This window comes from Camelina sativa, chromosome 14 (assembly GCF_030686135.1).
Source record: "Camelina sativa cultivar CO46 ecotype springtype chromosome 14, ASM3068613v1".
NCBI classification, from domain to species: domain Eukaryota; kingdom Viridiplantae; phylum Streptophyta; class Magnoliopsida; order Brassicales; family Brassicaceae; genus Camelina; species Camelina sativa.
In genome coordinates this window covers 25,962,698-25,978,387 of record NC_141893.1, presented here as the reverse complement: position 1 = coordinate 25,978,387, position 15,690 = coordinate 25,962,698, and the positions used below count along the sequence as shown (strand labels likewise).

General features: G+C 35.0%; 2 protein-coding genes and 1 long non-coding RNA gene across 3 annotated transcripts; all 3 read left to right on the top strand.

The window, feature by feature from the left end:
* Positions 1-190: 190 nt before the first annotated feature.
* LOC147928630 (uncharacterized) lies at positions 191-2,125 on the top strand. Its single transcript, XM_087486221.1, has 2 exons — positions 191-1,046; positions 1,875-2,125. Exons 1-2 carry the CDS (start codon positions 191-193, stop codon positions 2,123-2,125), a joined length of 1,107 nt encoding a protein of 368 aa, XP_087342347.1.
* A 1,735-nt stretch (positions 2,126-3,860) lies between these two features.
* Positions 3,861-4,352, top strand: LOC147928629 (uncharacterized). The gene has a single exon (XM_087486220.1). It carries the CDS (start codon positions 3,861-3,863, stop codon positions 4,350-4,352), a length of 492 nt encoding a protein of 163 aa, XP_087342346.1.
* Positions 4,353-9,884: 5,532 nt separating this feature from the next.
* On the top strand, positions 9,885-14,686 carry LOC104742203 (uncharacterized). Its single transcript, XR_015580611.1, has 14 exons — positions 9,885-10,200; positions 10,295-10,398; positions 10,505-10,670; positions 10,859-11,067; positions 11,222-11,362; positions 11,544-11,594; positions 11,681-11,894; positions 11,983-12,182; positions 12,302-12,381; positions 12,914-13,153; positions 13,270-13,354; positions 13,512-13,682; positions 13,799-14,147; positions 14,223-14,686. It is a non-coding gene; the product is annotated as an uncharacterized LOC104742203 (long non-coding RNA).
* The last annotated feature ends 1,004 nt before the right edge of the window (positions 14,687-15,690 follow it).

Sequence of the window (15,690 nt, the reverse complement as noted above, 5' to 3'; positions counted from 1 at the left end):
CACATACAAAATTCAAGGACAGCTCTATCACAGATTAGGATCCCTAATACCACCTGAAGGAAAACGACCTCAATTTGGCTAACTATACATTTTTGATACAGATAACGAAGTACAAAATCGTATCAACACATTGTCAAATGAGGATGGTACAACAAACCTGCAGGAGAAAATATTGGAAGCTCAGATTCGCATGCTGGATGAAAATAATAGGCTAGCAGCTGAGTTCAGGAAAGCACGTGACAAATATGAGTCAAGAAATTCAGAAGAGTTTACAATTCACCTTGTTGGAGTCGCAGAGAGGGGAAGACAATACGATTTACCTTCTGTTGATGAGACAGCAGGACTAATTGTCGGGGAATTTGGTGAGCGGGATATAATAGTCCAGTACAAGATATCAGAACTACAACGCATCGACTGTTTACACCCACATTATATGGCTCTTCAATATCCATTGTTGTTTCCTTATGGAGAGAGAGGATTCGACCTGCACATTCCATATGTTAGTGATAATAAAAGGAAAATCAAGCTGCAATACACTACAATCCGAGAGTATTATGCATACTTATTCCAAACAAGATTGTTTGAGGGGAAAACCATCATAAAAGGAGGACGCTTGTTTCATCAATTCATAGTAGATGCATATACATGTATCGAGGAAGAACGGTTGAAATTTCACACATTAAACCAAAAGAAACTAAGAGCTGACCTTTACAACAACATCTCTGATGCAGTTGGAAGAGGTGACACTGATTCAAAATCACTTGGAAAGAGAGTTACTCTGCCAGCATCTTTCACAGGAGGACCAAGATACATGATTGAGAGTTATCACGATGCAATGGCGGTATGTCGAACTTATGGAAATCTCCATTTGTTTGTTACAATTACTGCAAATCCAGGTTGGGAAGAAATCAAAGAACATTTGCAAGCTTATGGGAATGACTCACCAAATGATAGACCAGATGTCTGCAGCCGTGTCTTCAAAATGAAATTGGAAAAACTGATCTCAGACTTCAAGGAAGGCACATTCTTTGGACCCCTACGCGCAGGTAAAAATATTTCTGTATTTTCATAATTTAAAAATACATTAGTAATTATGATCAGGAAAAAAAAACGCTACATATATAAATATTTGTCAAAAAAAACAAAATTAAAAACCAAAATTATGGTAAATTTCTCCACATATTCAACTAACAATTACCACTACTAAATATTTCATTATTTACATAATTTAAAAATACAGTAGCATTAGCAATTATTCCCAGAAAAAAACTATTAATATATAAATATTTGTCAAAAAATTAGCATAGTAAAAACCAAAATTAAGGTAAATTTTATTCCAGTATTTACATAATTTAAAAATAAAGTAGTGTTAGCAATAATTCCCAGAAAAATAAAAAAAAAATAAAAAATACGCTAAATATATAAATATTAGTAAAAACATAAGCATAGTAAAAACCAAAATTATGGTAAATTTCTGCACATATTCTACTAACAATTTATACTACTAAATAATTCATTATTTATGTAATTTAACAATAGAGTAGCGCCAATAATTATTCCCAGAAAGAAAATGTAAAATATATAAATATTTCTCTAAAACTAAGCATAGTAAAACCAAAATAATTGTTAATTTCACCACATATTCAACCAAAAATAACCACTACTAAATATTTCAGTATTTACATAATTAAAAAACATAGTAGCGTTAGCAATTATTCCCAGAAAAAAATATTAAAGATATATATATATATATATATATATATATATATATATATATATATTTGTCAAAAACATAAGCATAGTAAAATCCAAAATTATGGTACATACATTTTCCAACATATTCAACTAACAATAACCACTACTAAATGCAACAGTTGTCTACACAATTGAATTCCAAAAAAGAGGACTTCCACATGCAAATATTCTACTATGGTTAGAAGATACAAGTCAAGCTCCATCAATATCTAAAATTGATGAACTCATAACAGCTGAGTTGCCAGATGAGAAAGAGGACCCAGAAGGATATGAGTTGGTTAAAAAACACATGATGCATGGTCCATGTGGGCTTGACCGTCCAAAAAACGTGTGTATGGAAAATGGGAAGTGTACAAAGAAATACCTATGATCATTTGTTGAGTCTACTACTATCGACAAAGAAGGGTATATTATCTACAAAAGAAGAGAAGATGTGGAGAGGTATGCTATGAAAAATGGTACAAGGCTAGACAACCGGTACGTTATCCCTTACAATATGGACCTACTGAAGAAGTTTAAGGCACATATCAATCTTGAGTGGTGCAATTCTTCAAAGGCAATAAAGTATCTTTTCAAATACATCACCAAAGGCGTTGATAAGGCTACTATTGTATTCCAAATTTTATCAAAGGAGGAACAAAGTCCAGAGAAAGAAGAGGTAGTAATCAATGAAATTACAAACTACCAAGAATGTCAATACTTATCAGCATGTGAGGCTGCTTGGCGTACGTTTGCTTATGACATACACTATCATACACTAGTCGTACAGAAGCTGACATTACATCTTGAAGGAGAGGAAAGTATGATATTTGATCAGGATGATGACCCACAAGATGTTTTAACGAAGATGGCCATACTAAAGACAATATTGACTCAATGGATGAAAACAAATGAAAACGATCCAGATGCTAGGAAACTGTATTACATACAATTCCCGTTGTACATCTGGGATAAAACTAAGAGAATTTGGACTAAGAGAAAAAAGGGATATACCATTGGCAGAATTGTAAACATCCACCCCACCGCAGGAGAACAATACTATTTTCGAATGTTGCTAATACACAAAAAGGGTTATATAAGCTTCGAAGATGTAAAAACAGTTGGCGGCATTATTTATAAGACTTATAAAGAAACTTGTTATGCGATAGGTCTGTTAGATGGAGACAAAGAATGGCATGACGCAATGGTTTAATCAGCGCTATGGGCGACCCTATGTATCAACAATTGTTTTCGGAACTCAATACAGATTAACTGTCTATCTACAAATCAGTGATGGATTCAATAAACAACTCCAAAGGAAAGTTATTCTTCCTTTACGGCCTAGGAGGAACTGGAAAAACCTATATCTATAGGACACGAATAGTGCAACTACGTTCTGAAAGACGTATAGTACTTCCAGTAGTAACTTCAGGAATAGCGGCAACACTTTTTCCAGGGGGAAGAACAGCTCACTCAAGATTCAAAATACCCATAGATCTCCATGAGAATTCAATGTGTGACATCAAACCAAAAACAATGCTGGCCGAATTGATTCAAGAAGCAGATCTTCTAATATGGGACGAAGCACCTATGGCTCATCGACATATCTTCGAAGCATTGGATCGAACACTAAGAGATATAATGAGCATGAATGACTTTATGGCCGAACACAAACAATTTGGAGGTAAAACAGTTTTCTTGGGTGGAGATTTTCGACAAATATTACCATTCATCCCTAAAGGAAGCAGGCAAGATACAGTTTTGGCAACACTGAACAGATCTACAATGTGGAGCAACTACAACATATGCACTCTTACCAGAAACATGAGAGTTAACCAAGATGAAAAAGAGTTTGCCAAATGGATTTTACAAGTTGGAGATGGAGAACCTAAAATAGTCTCTAGCCAAAAAGAAGACAGTCTAGACAATGAGAACATAGAGATCGACGAAGCTTTACTCTTGCCTCAAGGAGAAAACCCGATGAAAGAAATACAGAAAGCAACTTTCCCAGATCTAGAAAACAATATCAAGATCGTGAATACTTGCGAAACCGTGCAATCCTCACACCAAGAAATGAAACGGTCGATGAGCTGAATGAATTTTTGCTGACAAAAATTGGTGGTGAAATGAAAGAATATCTCAGTGCTGACACTATCGCCAACGATGAGAGTGATATTGATGGAGTTAACCTTCTCTACACAACTGAGTATCTAAATGCAATCAAGTGCTCTGGATTACCAAATCATTCACTACTTTTGAAAAAATATGCACCAGTAATTCTATTGAGAAACATAAACCAGAAGGAAGGGTTGTGTAATGGTACAAGGCTAACGGTAACGTGTTTGGGTGAAAAGGTGCTCAAAGCAGAGATATTAACAAGCACAAATGTTGGCAAAAAAATCCTCATTCCAAGGATCATCATGACAACAGCAAATACAAATTGTTCGTACAAGATGACGAGACGAAAATTCCCAATACGAGTTTGTTATGCTATGACAATAAACAAGTGTCAAGGGCAAAGTCTCGAGAATGTAGGTATCTATCTACCAAAGCCGATTTTCAGTCATGGACAACTATATGTTGCACTATCAAGAGTCACCTCAAAAAAAGGATTGTGAATTAGGATTCCAAGATCTAACAAAGCAAAGCAGGCAACAATCAAAAATGTTGTCTACAAAGAGATATTCAACAATCTTCAACACACACGCACACAGGTAATACCAAACAAAAAAACCAAAACAATAATACTTAACCTTTCATTATCACAAATACTAAAAAAACAAAAAAATATATATATGCAGGTGAAGATAACGAAAAAACAGAAGAAAAGTAACTCCGACCATCTCACCACCTATTTTTCCATTATTAAAGCAGACAATCTCAACTTCTCAAAACAACTATTGTAAAAAAATACTTCTAACGATGATTCATTGTGTGGTTTTGATTCACTGTATTTGTTTTTTTTTTATTGATGGAGTTTTTAGTTTATGCAAATTAACGTATATTATGTACTTGGTTTGGAAGTTCTTTTTGTGTTAAACATATAATGAATCTCTAATCCAAAACAAACATAAAAAAACCACACATAATAATTAAAATTACAAAAAAGAAACACACAAAAAACCCCTCCCCGCGGCATAGTGCGGGTAATATCTTAGTTTAATTAGGTGATATTTTTTTATTGGATAAAAGAAAGAGAGGAAAACAAAAGGATATATATCCTAAAGGCGAACTTAAATATTGTTCTGTTTTAGTAAACGTTTAGAAAAATTTGACGTTTATATATTGACAATGCCTCAAAGTAACTTTGGTATCTCTACTATTGTTTTCATCACGATGTGTACGTTTTTAATGGACCACTAGATTAGGACCCGCGGTACACCACGAGACAAATTTTTATAACTAAAATAATTAATTATAAATTGCATTTGTTGATTAAATATGTTATAATTATATAATAATTATTAATTTTCTGGTTTAAAGTTTAAACCGTATACAATACTGCAATATAATTTATTTTTTACATAATATTTATTAATCAATTTAATTAGATATGTCTATTTTCGGATACCAATAGTGTTAACAAAATAATGAAATGATGTTTTACCCGTTTAACACCAAATTAATAATATTTTAAATTTATATAAATATCGACAAAACCCGTCCCGCTATATAACTGCGTCCTGAGATATTTTAACTCGCACTATATAATCTTAATTTTTAATATATATTGTTTTGTATTATAAATATTAGATTGAGTTGATATATTATAGGTTGTAACCATTTACATTTTATAAGATTGACGCTTCTTATAAAGTTTAAATATTTATAATACTTGGAATTCTTAAAATGGTTGAGTATTTCTCATATTTGAAGTTTCGTAAAAGTTTAAATATATTATTAATATTTTAAAGGTCTTCTAACTTTTTTAAAAGTTGAAATATTTATAATATTTAAACTTCTTATAAAGTTTAAATATTTATAATATTTGAAACTTCATAAACGTTTAAATATTATTAATATTTTTAACATTTTATAAAGTTCAAATTTCTAAAAAATATAAATATTTATAATATTTATACTTTTTATAAAATATAAAATATTTAACTTTTTAAAACTCTTTCAAATAAAGAACCGAAATAAACCAAATAAAAGTTTTTTAAATTAGAATGTCTGATAAATCAAGATTTCTATTCAATTGTATTATGAATCATTTTGTTTTTTTTTATAGTATGACTCTGAGCTATTGTCCAATTTTTTTAGGCGATGTGGGATATTGCACCCGTATTTTTTTATTCATCTATTGAGTAATATATGTCTGTTTTTACAAATTTGTATTACATTATATGCAGTAAAAATCACAATATTTTTATTAACTAAATGCATTATAGAATAATTTAAGATAATTTAAATATAAATTCAAATAAAAATGAAAGGGAATCATATATTTATGTTTGAATGAGGTAGAAAGATTTCCTTTTTTTTTTTTAAATCTTACCTATAATTAATTTTGAAATTTTTGGTAACTAATATTAAAGTTAAATATCATAAATATTTTACCAAAAAGTTACCGCCAAGATGACCGCCTAAACCGCTTAAAATTACATTAATTTTATTTTAATATTAATTTTTTATTTTTAACTATTTATATTTAAATTATTAAGTTTTATATATGTATACGTAATTATAAACATTTATATGTTGTTAATATAACTTAACAAAATGTATTTTTCTTAATTTTATCTATAATTTATATTTTTTTTTATTTTTTAACCTCTTAATTTTATTTATAATTTATATTTTTTTATTTTTCTAACCTATATTTTTTATATAATTTTATATATATAATGTTTTATGTTGTAAACACCTAAACCGCCTAAAAAACCGTTTAGACCCCCGACTAAGCGTTCTAGGCGCTAGGCGCTAGATCACCGCCCAGATACCGCCTAGCGCTTTCTTGAACACTGGTAAAAACTTTCCAAAAAGTATTTTTGAGCAAAAATACTAATATAGATATTTTTAAAATCAACACTTAGTGTAATTTTTGAAATCGGTTTGGTAAAAAGGAAAATAGAAAGATGCAGAGATATTATAGGAATATGATGTTAAATATAAAGATTTTATAAAAATAAAAATTGTTTTAGGAAATTATAAATCAAATGCGTAGAGATAATTTAGGAAATAATTGATTTTTGATATTTTAAGTATATTATTAGTGTAATCTAATTTGATTTTCCACATTTTACTTATTTATTTTTTGCAAGTATGTAGAAATCAATTCTGTAAATAAAATTTTAAATAAGCAAAACTAAAAGATTAGAACCCAAAATCTATACTAATAAATAGTAGGAGCTATAAGCTTCTTAAGCTGTCCACCTAGGATTTTAAACCACCAATAGAGATTAGACATCTCACTAATTAACATTTTTTAAAATTTCCAGAATTTTTAATATTAAGAATTATTTTAAACATCTTATCAGGATTTGACATGCCATTAATTAACATTTTTAAAAAATTTCCATAATTTTTTAGAAAAAGGAAAATTATAAATTTATGGAAATAAAAGAACTATGTACGATATCCCACATCGGCTAGAAAAGTTTTAGACAATGGTTCAGAACCATTATAAATAAGATTAATATGCTTTCAACAACGAATGAGCAGGAAAACTTGATTTATCAGGCGTCCCAGTTTAATAGTTTTATTCGGTTTGATCCAGTTTTTATTTGATCAAACTAAAACATTAAAAAGTTTCAAAAAATATATTAGAATAAGAATATTTCAAATTTTTAAAAGTTTAAATATTATAAATATTGAAACTTTTAAAAGTTGTAATATTGAAACTTTTTAAAAGGTTCAAATTTAATATTTCGAAACCTTTTAAAAATTTAAAATATTATAAATATTGATGTAATACATAAATTATCTTATTTATCTACGTTTGTGTTTTTTATTTCTTATGAGCTGTAAAATATATTTTAGTGTATGATTTTATAGATGAGTTGATATTCTTTCATTATTTTTTTATTTTTATCTTATTTTTTATTTTTATGAGAAAAGAAATGATTTTGTTCTTGGAGTTTGATGGGTTAACAAGTTGTGTGGTAGTCTAAAAAAAATATTTTTCAGTGGAAGAATGTGAAGAAGTTGACGAGAAAGAAGAATAAAAAGAGTATAACGAAGAATTAGACGGTAAAAGTAACAATGACAATTACCCCAAAATTTGACAATGACAAGAAAGAATATGAAGAATAAGAAAACATTGAATAAAAACACGAAAACATAGGTGGTAGCGATCAATTAAATATGAAAACGAGTTAAATTCATGATTATAAAATTGTTTCGTTTTTCTTGGTGGTCAAAGAAAATGGTTTAGGATATGTGAGGTCATCAGTTTGATTTTGTCTCGCCTGGACGTCAAGTTAAATTTATGATTTTTTTTATCAGATTTGATTTTATAACACAACTGATTTTTGTATTTTAAAAAATTGTGTATCTGAAATTTATTTTTTTCCTTAGTACTAATTTTAATTTTTTTTTATGAGATAATATTTTATTACTGTAATCAATCATATATAATTTTTATCAAAATATATCAAATAAACCCACGCGTAGTGTGGGTTCAAAACTTATTATACTTAAAAAATGTATATATAAATGTGGTATGACCTCACATATCCTACCATGCATGCTGCTGCGTTTGAGGGCGAAGACAAACGATAGATAGCGCGTTATGCGTCTGTTTTAGATAATACGCAATGTTTCTGTTTCTGTTTCTTTATTATTATTTATTTAATTTCTTTGTTTGGTTTGTTTTAAAACCTTTAAAAACGTTTCCGCAATGTCTTTTTTTTTGTTGTTGTTAAAAGGCATTCTATTTAAAAGCATAAGAAATAAAAGTTTACAGGGCTAAGAGCCCATTGTTGGAAGCCCAACTGAAATAGAGTGAAAAACAAACTCTTATCTAACCCACTTAGTTACAAAGAAACCAGAATTGAACCGAAATACTTAGAAACGAACCAGAAATACGGTTGGGGAGTAAACCCGCTTCTAACCACTTTTGATGCCATCAATGATTGGGGATGGAACTTTGGTGAGATCGCGATGCCAATACTGAAATTAGGGTTCCTCGAATGATAGTACATTCATCGCCGATACACCAGTAAACCAAAGGAGCGTCAACTATGCTGAAAGCGATGGATTGGAGTCACGAAAGCTAAGTGCTCTGTTTCGTACCAGAGTATCAATTTGTCGAAGTAAAAGGTCCGCTGATTTGAAACTGTTGCTATGGAGGCGTTGGTTTCTCTCTGCCCACAAGGAGTAGATCGTTGCTTGCCAGGAGATGAGGAGAAGCTTCTTTGCCACACGTTAGCCACGGAAGTTGATAAGGCTGTGGATCGTACCTGCCCAAGTTTGAGATGGGTTGAGTGAGCATCGTCGAGAGATTTTGCTCCAGATCGACCAGCTGAAAGGGCATTGAAATAGTAGGTGGTCACGGCTCTCATCATCTGAAGCACAAAGCAAACACGAAGGATCAACTTGGATACCCCAGTTAGAGAGCCTGTCTCGAGTGGGGCATCTGTTCAACATAAATAACCAGGTAAGAAAACTATGTTTAGGAATTCTTCCTGAAAACCAGACAATCTTATGCCACACTACAATCGGAAGCTTTTCCTTAATCGCCAAATAAATCTTCCCAGTATTGTGACCATCTTTAATTTGATCATCAACCCACCAATGAACTGTGTCAGGGTCCTTTGTTAGTCGGATGTTTGAGAGTTCAATCTGAATGTTGACTTGAGTTTCTGATCTAGCCGGCGGAAGTCTCCAACCCCCATTCCTCCATAGGTCCGCAATTAGAGTGCCCTTGTGGATGCCCATACATCCTTCGCCTTGCAGATAAGTCAACATTTTTCCAAACTTGCACCAATTATCACTCAAAAAACGACAACTCCTCCCATTCCCCAGCTTCATCTTTATCCATGGGTACACCTCCTCCCTGACTTTTAACAACTTGTTTGCTAACCAAGAATGTTTGGCTTTTGTCTTGTAGGTCCAGAAGTTGCTCAAACTACCTGAGAGAACAGCATCCTTGAACTATGCCACCCACACCGAACCCGATCTAAAAAAGATCAACCAGATAAGTTCAACAGGCAAGCTCTGTTCCATAGACTCAACTCTCGAATGCCTAATCCTCCTTCTTTTTTGTCATTTACCACAGTACTCCAAGCAACACGAGCCGAGTGATGTCCTTCAGTGGTTCCCTTCCATAAGAACGCTCCACAAAGAGAATTGAGGGTGTTAATGCAACGCTTGGGAAGTACCAGGGCAGAGCACCAAAAGTTAGATATTCCAGCTATAACCGTATTCAAAAACTGGAGCCGGCCTGCAAAAGAGAGGGTTTTGGTTGACCAAGCGTTTAGTTTTCCTTTAACCCGTTGTATGAGAGGTGCACAATCCAAGAGGGTAAGCTTTTTTGTACAGAGGGGAACACCTAAGTAACGGATTGGTAGTTGACCATGGCTAATTCCAGTTTCAACTTTAATCTGGTTAATTTCAGATTCAAAGAACCCTGATGTAAAGAAACTTGTCTTAGGCAAACTGATGGCTAAACCCGAGGCTTTTTCAAACTCTGCCAATACTTCCAACACATTTTTTACTGAGGTAATTGATCCATCAACAAACATAAGGAGATCATCAGCAAAACAAAGGTGAGTTAGCTTTAAATTCTGACAATTGTGATGATATTTAATCTTTCCTTATTCTGTAGCTTTATCCAGCATCACTGAGACACAGTTCATGACAAGAACAAAAAGGTAAGGTGAGAGGGGATCACCTTGCCTTAGACCTCTTCTACCTTTAAAATAACCATGGACGTTTCCGTTGAAACCCACTGAGAAAGAAGGCGTGCAGACACAAGCTTGGAGCCACCTAAGGTAAAGTTCTGGAATCTCTATGGCCCTAAGGCAACTAAACACGAACTCCCACCTAACAGAATCAAAAGCCTTTGCTATGTCCACCTTTAAAGTTATTTTCTTAGGTCCTTTTTCTTTATGGTATCCATTTACTAATTCTACAGCCAACAAAGTGTTTTCAACCAATAATCTACCCTTTATGAATGCAGTTTGATTCTTCTGTACCAAGTCAGGGAGAATAGGCTTAAGTCTACTGACAATGAGTTTAGAGATCACCTTATAGAGGGTGTTTAAGCAAGAGATAGGTCGGAATTCAGAGACCATAGAGGCACCAGGGAACTTCGGGATAAGCGCAAGGATTGTAGCATTAACCGCAGAGGGGAGAAAATCTGTTTGAAAAAAGATCAGGATGCTTGAGGTAACCTCAGAACCCACTATTCCCCAAGCAGCTTTATGGAAAGCTGAAGTAAAACCATCAGGGCCAGGGGCCTTGTTTGCATTTAGTTTGAACACCACATTCATAATTTCTTCCGCTGATGGAATTTTTACCATTGTTTGCTTTTGTTCCTGAGGGAAATGGTAGGAGATCAAGCTCTGAATCCAAGGGATGCTGACGACAACCGTACTCATAGTGGAAGGGCCAAGTATGGATTGGAAGTGACTAACCGCCATTCGACTCATTTCCACAGGATCATCTACCAAAGTAACTGAAGGTAATGCAAACGACCTTATAGCACTAAATCCATTCCTGAGCTGAGTCATTCGATGGAAGTAGTTAGTGTTCAAATCTCCTTCTTTCATCCAGTTAACACGAGATCTTTGTCTGAAATAAGCTTCTTCAATTTGCCTAAGAAATTCCCATTTAGAACATAACTCTCTTTCTTGTTGATACAGGTCAGTGGAAGGGGTTGCCAAGGCTTGAACCTGCACAGATTGAAGCAAAAGGTTAGTCTCCCTCACTCTATTTTGAATATCTGAGAAGTTCTCTCTCGCTAAAGTTTTTAACTCTCGTTTTAGTGTTTTTTGTTTAGCGCTAAGGGTAGACAAACTTGTTTCCAAGGAATTTGCATTTCCGGTCAGAGTCCATGCAGTGCTAACGGTGGGAAGGAATTGGGGATGGGTAATTAAAAAGTTGAAAAATTTGAAGGGTTTGGATCCATCACAAGGGAGGGGGGTATCGAGGTTTAGAAGACAGGGAGTGTGGTCAGATATCTTAGGAGCAAGGAAGGAGACAATACTATTGGGGTACAATGCAAGCCAATGATTATTAACGAGAACTCTATCTAACTTCTTTGCTGTAGGATTTAACGGGTTTTTATTCGACCATGTGTAGAGAGAACCCCGATATCACAAGTCAATAAGCTCCATTTGCAACAGATAGTCCCGCATTTCTATCATTCTTGAAGTCAGATGATTCACAACATGGTTTGAGTGCTCAGCCGGGTGTAGGATTTGATTGAAGTCTCCTCCAACCAGCCACGGGAATGAGTCAAGCGCATACCATTGTTGAAGATTGATAAGATCACACCAGAGGTCAGTGCGTTCTCCACCAATGTTTGGAGCATAGACAGTTGTGAAGTAAAAATGGTGCCCTCCTTGAATAGTTATTTCGGTTGTTATCGTATGCTTGGACTGATACATTACCGTTACAGTGGCAGGAAGTTTCCAAATGATTACTATCCGTCCATCTTCATCAAAGCTGTGATTAGACATGTAATTCCAACCAGGACAGGTAAGATTCATGATTCTGTTCAAATTGGGTTCCTTTATGTGGGTTTCAATAAGAGCACCAAAAAGAGGCTTGTGAGTCGCAAGCCAAGTAGAGAAAGGACGATGTTTGTCCAAAGTATTCAAGCCACAAACATTCCAAAAAAATGGTTTTATATACATTTGGATAAAGAGGGGGGGTTAACAGGTAGGAGGCTCCTCTCCCTTAGTAGAGAGAGTCACCTCAGTAAAAGGGGTTTGGACAGTATTCGATCCAGTGATGGAGTTAGAAGATATTATAATAGAGAAAAAGGGTGGAGAGGATAGGGCAGAAGAATTGGATCCATCTGAGGGTGGAGGGTGTGGAAGAGTTTTGTGGGCTTCAGGTAAGGTGGCTAAGACATCAAAAGGATTATTATTTTCAAAGTTTTTTGGTATCAATGGAGGAGAAGAGCAATCCATTGAGGAGGGAGAGTGAGGAGGGTGGGTGAGGGGTAAGACAGGTTGAGATGGTTTAAGAGTATCAACAGGGAGGATTGAAGGTTGCGGTTTGGCAGGGGGAACAAGATCAGCAGCAGTGGAGGGGACTTGATCAGAGTTAGTGACATTCATAGCAGTGGAGGGAACATGAACAGTGGAGGTAACTTGAACAGTGTAGGGGACTTGAGCACCATTAATGGCACTCGAAGCAGGATTGGAGGGTGATCGGGGAGTAGCTGAGGAAGAGGCCCCACCTTCTTAAGGAGAGGAATTGGGGGGAGAGTTAGTGGAGTGATCTTTTCCCTTGCTTTCCTTAGGTATGTAAACTGACTCTTTGATCCCTTTACCTTTGTCCTTTTTATCTGTCTTTTTCTGGGTCCAAGTTGGTGTAACACTCGGGCCGAATCTAACGACATGGCCAATTTCATTGCAGTGAGAGCATGTGGGTGGGATCCAGGGATACTCAACCTCAATGGTGATTATTTCACCACTTTCTCTTTGTATCTCAACTGAAGAAGGTAGTCGTTCATTTAGATTCCTTTCTACTTTGACATGGGTCTCCGTGAGACTGACAAGATTTCGTGTAAATTCATCCATTTCTTTCGGCTCACCAACAAGTCCAGCAACTAAACTGATATCTTTTTGATGCATCATATCAAATGGCATGCCTTTTAGATGGGCCCAGATGGGGATGGCATTGAGATCAGGGTTGGCTCCACCAGCAGAATCCCATTGAGCTACTAAGAACATATATTCACCAATGTACCCAAGTTCCTTTTCTAGTACCTTTGTACGTATATAGTCATTAGGGAGCCGTACCAGCATTGAGTTATTGGCATGATTAAGGTGAACTTCCAAACGCTGGCCTCTACCCCACATGTGACTCAGGACACTTTGAATGTGTTTGTAAGCCGGGAGCCTACCTTTAAATTTTTCAATAATGAAGTCTTTATGCATTGCAGCTCCTTCATGGAACACTGCATCAGGGATAACAATTATGGGCTTCCCATCCGGAGAGAGCTCAACAGGTGCTAATCTCGAGAGCGTTCTGTCTGAGATTTTCTTTAGTTTTTGCGCCAGTGTGGGGATTCAGGCTAGAAGAAACAACAGGAGGAAGCAAGACTTGAGATTCGGTTTGTAGACTTGGGGTCGAGGGGGTAGAGACAATTGGAGCTGCAATTGCAGACTCAGGCTCAGGAGTTGAGGAGACCTCCATCATGTCTTGGGAGATGACTGCAGGGATTGATGGATTTGAGACAGAGTAGTTCACCAAAGAGCCTACCTGGTGCGTTGTTACTGCTGATTGTGGAGGTAAGACTCGCCGAGTTACTTTCGGCGGCATTTTAGCAAGGAGGCCATCAGTTTGAGCTAATGTTTTCCTGACAGGTACTGTAGCCAGGTTTTCAGATCTAGGGTTTTGGGACAAAGTTTGGTTATATACTTTTAGTATCGCTTGCGCCTGGGCATTGACAACCACATGAGTAGATTTATGATGCACGGGAAGGGCTAAGACCACTATCTCAGGCTCAATGTAAGCAGTTTGAGGTGAGTGTTGGGGTGGGGAGGAGGGGAAGAGGAGTGGGGAGGGAATCGGCTAAGGAAACGATGGGAATCGGGTCAGGAGGGTCTGGAGGAAAGGGAGGGGGACAGTTAGGACTATCTTCAGCCATGGCTAAAACAGGGTTTTAGCCGGAAACGCAATTCTCAGGGAACCAGCGGTTCGCCGTTAACATTTTTTTTGCGTTTCCGCAATGTCTTTTATTAAATTTCATACGTCATACTCCTAAGCCTACAATATTCGTTCTCATAAAAATAACCTACAGTATATTAATGTAGAAAATAAAATAAAAGGGGAAGAAACACTATAAAGAAGAGTCTTGTATATAATAAGAGTCCTATTATATATATGTAACAATATCGTGAATAATCTACATAACTGTATATATAAAAAAAAAGCCTCATGATCGAATTAATACAATTAAAAACTTTCCGATATTCAATCATGCAGCAAGAAAATATTGTTCATCTTTGTTAAAAGTGTCAACAAAATTATGATCTTAATTTCGATGTAACAATGGAACAAATGCAATATCATCTCAAAAAGAATTACTCTTAAACGTGAACAACAAGAAAACTGAACCAAGGTTTCCCTAGGCAGCAGAACCTCCGACTCAGACGCAGAGACATAAATTAGGATGTTCTTAGAGAAAAGCATGAAAACCGCAATGGGAAATTAGGAAATTATCTCCACCAAAAATAAAACCCTTTGCTCACCAAGTCTTGGTTTGAAGCAATTTTTTTTATATATATATTTTGGTTGTGTAGTTGGAATAAGGAAACAAATTTATCTTGCTAAGAAATTTTGACCGCAAAGTAGCAAACAGTTATACGGAAAAAACTGGATTGTAAAATTAAACTACACAATTTAATATAAGCACTGATAATTGGGAATGAAGGATTGACCTTGCGTGCCCACCAAGTTTGATGCCTATATATACATTGACCTTGCGTGCCCACCAAGTTGATGCCTATATATGCATTGGGAATCTCTTTATCTCACACTCACTCTCTTTTTCTTTCTCGATCACACACATACTCACTTCTCCGGCTTCTCTACACGCCCGCTTTCCTCCGATTCCGGTTCCTCAGATTTTACGGAACGCAGGACAAATGAGTGAATCTACTAGAGTTTGTCTTAGTCACATTGCTAGTGCAATTCGATGCTTACCATCAAAAACAGCTACTACTATTTGGTTTAATATACACATATCTTAATTTATAAATACATATCGTGGTCAGTGAGATTAGTTTATTATATACATATCTACGAATTTTGGTCGGTAGGATTAGTACA

What these genes read in the sequence shown, in the direction of transcription:
- LOC147928630 (XM_087486221.1), top strand. Translation starts at nt 191, where the DNA reads ATGCTGGATGAAAATAATAGGCTAGCAGCTGAGTTCAGGAAAGCACGT. An exon ending in CTTTGGACCCCTACGCGCAG is followed by an intron (nt 1,047 to 1,874) that starts GTAAAAATATTT and finishes TAAATGCAACAG; the next exon opens with TTGTCTACACAATTGAATTC.
- LOC147928629 (XM_087486220.1), top strand. Translation starts at nt 3,861, where the DNA reads ATGAAAGAATATCTCAGTGCTGACACTATCGCCAACGATGAGAGTGAT.